Consider the following 6,000-nt stretch of genomic DNA (forward strand, 5'->3'; position numbering starts at 1 on the left):
ACTTCCCTGGCAGACCTAGCCCTTCAGACACACGCGTTATACTAGAACCTCAGATCACAATCCCTGGCAGACCTAGCCCTTCAGACACACGCGTTATACTAGAACCTCAGATCACATCCCTGGCAGACCTAGCCCTTCAGACACACGCGTTATACTAGAACCTCAGATCACACATCCCTGGCAGACCTAGCCCTTCAGACACACGCGTTATACTAGAACCTCAGATCACATCCCTGGCAGACCTAGCCCTTCAGACACACGCGTTATACTAGAACCTCAGATCACATCCCTGGCAGACCTAGCCCTTCAGACACACGCGTTATACTAGAACCTCAGATCACATCCCTGGCAGACCTAGCCCTTCAGACACACGCGTTATGAACCTCAGATCACATCCCTGGCAGACCTAGCCCTTCAGACACACGCGTTATACTAGAACCTCAGATCACATCCCTGGCAGACCTAGCCCTTCAGACACACGCGTTATACTAGAACCTCAGATCACAAATCCCTGGCAGACCTAGCCCTTCAGACACACGCGTTATACTAGAACCTCAGATCACATCCCTGGCAGACCTAGCCCTTCAGACACACGCGTTCCGTTTTCTCCCGCCCCTCTCTCTCTTTGCTGAACCCGACCCATCCCTGGTTCCCGCCACTACCGGGCTCCCCGGGGGTGGGCCGGGGGTGGGCCGGGACCTACGGGGACGCAGCAGAGGGCGGGCAGGCTGGCCCTCCTCTGCCGGGGCCGGGGCACGGCAGGGGGGGAGTGGAGGGGCAGCACGGTCTCCAGAGCCGTGGAGAGGCGGCCCGCGAACGAGTCCCTCTCGTTGGGGAGGGAGCCGCGGGAGGGAGGCGCGTGGGAGGGGTCTGGAGGAGGAGTGGACGCTGGCTTTGGGGGGGCAGCCAGGTGCAGAGGAACATGGGGGAAGGAGGAGTAGGAGGAGGAGTAGGAGGAGGACGGGACGCACACCGACATGCTACGGCCTCGGCGACAGTGGGAGGAGGGCTACAGACGATGGGAACAGGTGAGAAAACAAACAGGTAGGAAATACCATCAACACAGGGACAGAGGAGAACACAGTGTCAGAAAATAACTGTAGGATGGGAAAACTGAAGTACCAAACTATATCACCATCGACACAGGGACAGAAAACAACTGTAGGGTGGGACAAAGAAAAAAGTCTAACAAAAAACAATAACATCTATCAACTAACCACAGGACCAACTGAAAGGGTTAAATCCGATATATAATGCTAGATTTTCAATATCAACTTGCTGAAGATATCACAAGTTAAATCAAAAGGAAAAATTTAAACTGATGCCGTTATGGCAGAGCAGCATTGAGGACATCAATTAATTAAAATAGTACTATGGAGTATTGATCATTCAGTAGGATTATTGGGTACTTTGAGATTCAATGAAGCCAATCAACATTGTGAGGACATTGGGATGACAAGATCAAGAAAGAAAAACAATAAATAAACAAAAGGAACATAACAGACTACTTCACTGTCAAAATTATCCCCCAGACATTGTATCGTATTAACTTAAATCAAATTCAAACATGGTATTAGAAATCTTTGCACTTAGGGTTAGTTAATACATTTAATTCATAAGATGTGCATATAACCGGTGAAAGCAAGCCCTGGTCAGGCTTACTGATCACATTATTGAATGAATGAGGTGGAGCAGTCATCTGACCCTTTTAAAGTGCTTTAGAATGAGCGAGATAAAATGGATGGAGATAATTGTTGAAAAACATCCTGTTTTCAATGCAACAAAAATAACAAACACGATATAAAGAAGAATGAAACATACAAAACAGCACCATTTTACAAATGATGATAGAAATGACTTCATATGGAGTCAACCAATGTGTGTGGAAAAAGTACACATTAGAACCAATAGATAAATGAACCAATAAATAAAATAAATCTGAAATAGAGGAGGGGGAGAGGTCAAAGATGCTCATTTGAAATAAAAACAAGATATAAGGGTATCAAAAGTCGAAGGAACAGGACAATATGGAGAGATGGAAGAAAGGTTAGGAGCATGACATCTGGGATACTGAAGAGAGAAGGACTGACAGACCCATGGAGTGAAACAGGATCAGAGCAGCCCCTGACTAGCTGGTCTGGGTAGTAGACAGACCCATGGAGTGAAACAGGATCAGAGCAGCCCCTGACTAGCTGGTCTGGGTAGTAGACAGACCCATGGAGTGAAACAGGATCAGAGCAGCCCCTGACTAGCTGGTCTGGGTAGTAGACAGACCCATGGAGTGAAAAAGGATCAGAGCAGCCCCTGACTAGCTGGTCTGGGTAGTAGACAGACCCATGGAGTGAAACAGGATCAGAGCAGCCCCTGACTAGCTGGTCTGGGTAGTAGACAGACCCATGGAGTGAAACAGGATCAGAGCAGCCCCTGACTAGCTGGTCTGGGTAGTAGACAGACCCATGGAGTGAAACAGGATCAGAGCAGCCCCTGAATAGCTGGTCTGGGTAGTAGACAGACCCATGGAGTGAAACAGGATCAGAGCAGCCCCTGAGTAGCTGGTCTGGGCTGTAGACAGACCCGTGAGCAGCAGCCGCTGACTAGAGGGTCTGGGCTGTAAGGACAGTGCATGGATGACTGAAGGAGGATAGTTCTCCACTTCAAACACTGGGCTGGCTAGGAAGCTATCGAACTCTAAATGATCAAACTGCCCAAATGGCTTACATAGTGACTGGTTGAGCACTGTGGATAAATGAATGGCCTATCAGCAGATCATCGAGGGTGCTTGATTAAACCTGTATGATAAGCGGCCTCCTAACAAGCGGATTGCTGATGGGAACAGGAGAAGGATTTGGCGATAGTTAACATGTCTGGTTGGAGAAATCGAAATACCTTCAGGTATCCCTCTTCTTCCAGCCTTCAACACACGATCCATGGCATTGGCATGCAGCAAATATAAAAACTACACCACTGCAGCCCACGGGCAGAGCTATCCTAGCATCCAAACGCTTCGGTCAGAAACCCTCATGCAACATGCGTCAACAGGACGGCCTTCATGAGACCATGGAGCGGGACGTATCAGAAACATCAAACCATTTCATTCAACATTAAAGGACATCAAGGAAACTCAGTCTCGCTCTGATGACATCATCACTCACCATCTGCTGGGGGGGCTGGGGGTAGCCCGGGTGCTGCTGCTGGGCAGTGGAGGGGGTGGGGGGGTAAGGGGGCTGGGGCTGGGGGGGGTAAGGGGTGGAGGGGGGGCTGCTGTAGGACATGTTGGGCTGGGCCGGGTGGGGGCTCTCGGAGGAGAACACGGTGGAACCCTGGCCGCTGTCCAACACCCCCTCCGCTGAGGAGGAGGAGGAGGAGGAGGAAGAGGAGGAGGAGGAAGAGGAGAGGAGGAGGAGGAGGAAGGAGAGGGGGAGGAGGAGGAGGGGAGGGGGAGGAGGAGGAGGAGGAGGAGGAGGGGAGGGAAGGGGGAGGAGGAGGAGGGAGAGGAGGAGGAGGAGGAAGAGGAGGAGGGAGAGGAGGAGGAGGAGGGAGAGGAGGAGGGGAGGGAGAGAAGGAGGAGGAGGAGGAGGAGGAGGGAGAGGAGGAGGAGGAGGAGGGAGAGGAGGAGGAGGAGGAGGAGGAGGAGGGAGAGGGGGAGGGAGAGGAGGAGGAGGAGGAGGAGGAGGAGGGGAGGGAGAGGAGGAGGAGGAGGAGGAGGAGGAGGAGGAGGAGGAGGAGGGAGAGGAGGAGGAGGAGGAGGGAGAGGAGGAGGGGAGGGGGAGGGAGAGAAGGGAGAGGAGGAGGAGGAGGAGGGAGAGGAGGAGGAGGAGGAGGGAGAGGAGGAGGGAGGGAGAGGAGGAAGCAGAAGGAGGATGCTTGTTATGGTATGGTAACAGAAAACAGGAGTAAAGGTTCTCCCAACGGAGCAGTATGCAGAACATCACGTGGTGTAAACATGTGGAGGAGGAGCCGTTGAGCTGCTTACATATGAGTGAGAGGCTGCTCTGCTGGTAGAGGAGGCGTTGATGAAGGTCAGCGTCACTCTCCTCCGTCTCCAACTAAAGGTAGACAACAGTCTGTCTCACCACAGTGCAGTGACCAGTCCTCCCACCACTGGTAACACAGTCTGTCTCACCACAGTGCAGTGACCAGTCCTCCCACCACTGGTAACACAGTCTGTCTCACCACAGTGCAGTGACCAGTCCTCCCACCACTGGTAACACAGTCTGTCTCACCACAGTGCAGTGACCAGTCCTCCCACCACTGGTAACACAGTCTGTCTCACCACAGTGCAGTGGACCAGTCCTCCCACCACTGGTAACACAGTCTGTCTCACCACAGTGCAGTGACCAGTCCTCCCACCACTGGTAACACAGTCTGTCTCACCACAGTGCAGTGACCAGTCCTCCCACCACTGGTAACACAGTCTGTCTCACCACAGTGCAGTGACCAGTCCTCCCACCACTGGTAACACAGTCTGTCTCACCACAGTGCAGTGACCAGTCCTCCCACCACTGGTAACACAGTCTGTCTCACCACAGTGCAGTGACCAGTCCTCCCACCACTGGTAACACAGTCTGTCTCACCACAGTGCAGTGACCAGTCCTCCCACCACTGGTAACACAGTCTGTCTCACCACAGTGCAGTGGACCAGTCCTCCCACCACTGGTAACACAGTCCGTCTCACCACACTCACACACATAAAAGATAATGACAAAACACATAAAAATACCCTTCCATTTATGTTACGTTTGCCTCCACCCAAACCATGTTTCATTTAGTCAACCGTAGATCTATCTATCTGAGAATGCGACCAAACGCTAATTCTTCAAACCTAGCTAGGTGCCAATGAGAACAATTATTGTCAGCCTCGCCCCCCCCCGGGGATCTGTTTAAGCAGCAGATTGCCCCAGGTCCGCCCCACTGACCTGTGTCTCGTGTTGGGGATCTGTTCAAGCAGCAGATTGCCCCAGGTCCGCCCCACTGACCTGTGTCTCGTGTTGGGGATCTGTTTAAGCAGCAGATTGCCCCAGGTCCGCCCCACTGACCTGTGTCTCGTGTTGGGGATCTGTTTAAGCAGCAGATTGCCCCAGGTCCGCCCCACTGACCTGTGTCTCGTGTTGGGGATCTGTTCAAGCAGCAGATTGCCCCAGGTCCACCCCACTGACCTGTGTCTCATGTTGGGGATCTGTTCAAGCAGCAGATTGCCCCAGGTCCGCCCCACTGACCTGTGTCTCGTGTTGGGGATCTGTTTAAGCAGCAGATTGCCCCAGGTCCGCCCCACTGACCTGTGTCTCGTGTTGGGGATCTGTTCAAGCAGCAGATTGCCCCAGGTCCGCCCCACTGACCTGTGTCTCGTGTTGGGGATCTGTTTAAGCAGCAGATTGCCCCAGGTCCGCCCCACTGACCTGTGTCTCGTGTTGGGGATCTGTTTAAGCAGCAGATTGCCCCAGGTCCGCCCCACTGACCTGTGTCTCGTGTTGGGGATCTGTTCAAGCAGCAGATTGCCCCAGGTCCGCCCCACTGACCTGTGTCTCGTGTTGGGGATCTGTTCAAGCAGCAGATTGCCCCAGGTCCGCCCCACTGACCTGTGTCTCGTGTTGGGGATCTGTTTAAGCAGCAGATTGCCACAGGTCCGCCCCACTGACCTGTGTCTCGTGTTGGGGATCTGTTTAAGCAGCAGATTGCCACAGGTCCGCCCCACTGACCTGTGTCTGCGTGTTGGGGTTAGGGTTCTTCGGTGCTTCCTGCTGCTGCTGGAGCTCCTGCCGTCTCTTCTCCTGCTCCTCTCGGACCAGCTGCCTCTGCTCTCTCTTCCTCCGGATCAGAGACACACGGTCTTTAATGGCCTTGGCCATGGTCTTGTGATCCCCTTCGGCAACATAGCCAGACTCAACCTGGTGCAGGGGACACGTACACATACACAGGCACAGGCACACGCACACACACACACACACACACACACACACACACACACACACAGTCTAGTAAATATACCCGATGTAACCTTGT

The 6,000-nt window shown here is 53.2% G+C and overlaps 1 protein-coding gene across 1 annotated transcript in view; it reads right to left on the minus strand.

The window, feature by feature from the left end:
* LOC115542902 (serine/threonine-protein kinase WNK1-like) overlaps positions 1-6,000 on the minus strand; it is a 102,752-nt gene that overhangs the window by 43,598 nt on the left and 53,154 nt on the right. Inside the window, 4 exon segments of the mRNA XM_030355394.1 lie at positions 704-1,009; positions 3,153-3,346; positions 3,974-4,046; positions 5,697-5,885. Coding sequence (XP_030211254.1) covers positions 704-1,009; positions 3,153-3,346; positions 3,974-4,046; positions 5,697-5,885 — 762 coding nt within the window.

The sequence above is a fragment of the Gadus morhua genome, chromosome 4, assembly GCF_902167405.1.
Source record: "Gadus morhua chromosome 4, gadMor3.0, whole genome shotgun sequence".
Classification (NCBI taxonomy): Eukaryota; Metazoa; Chordata; class Actinopteri; order Gadiformes; family Gadidae; genus Gadus; species Gadus morhua.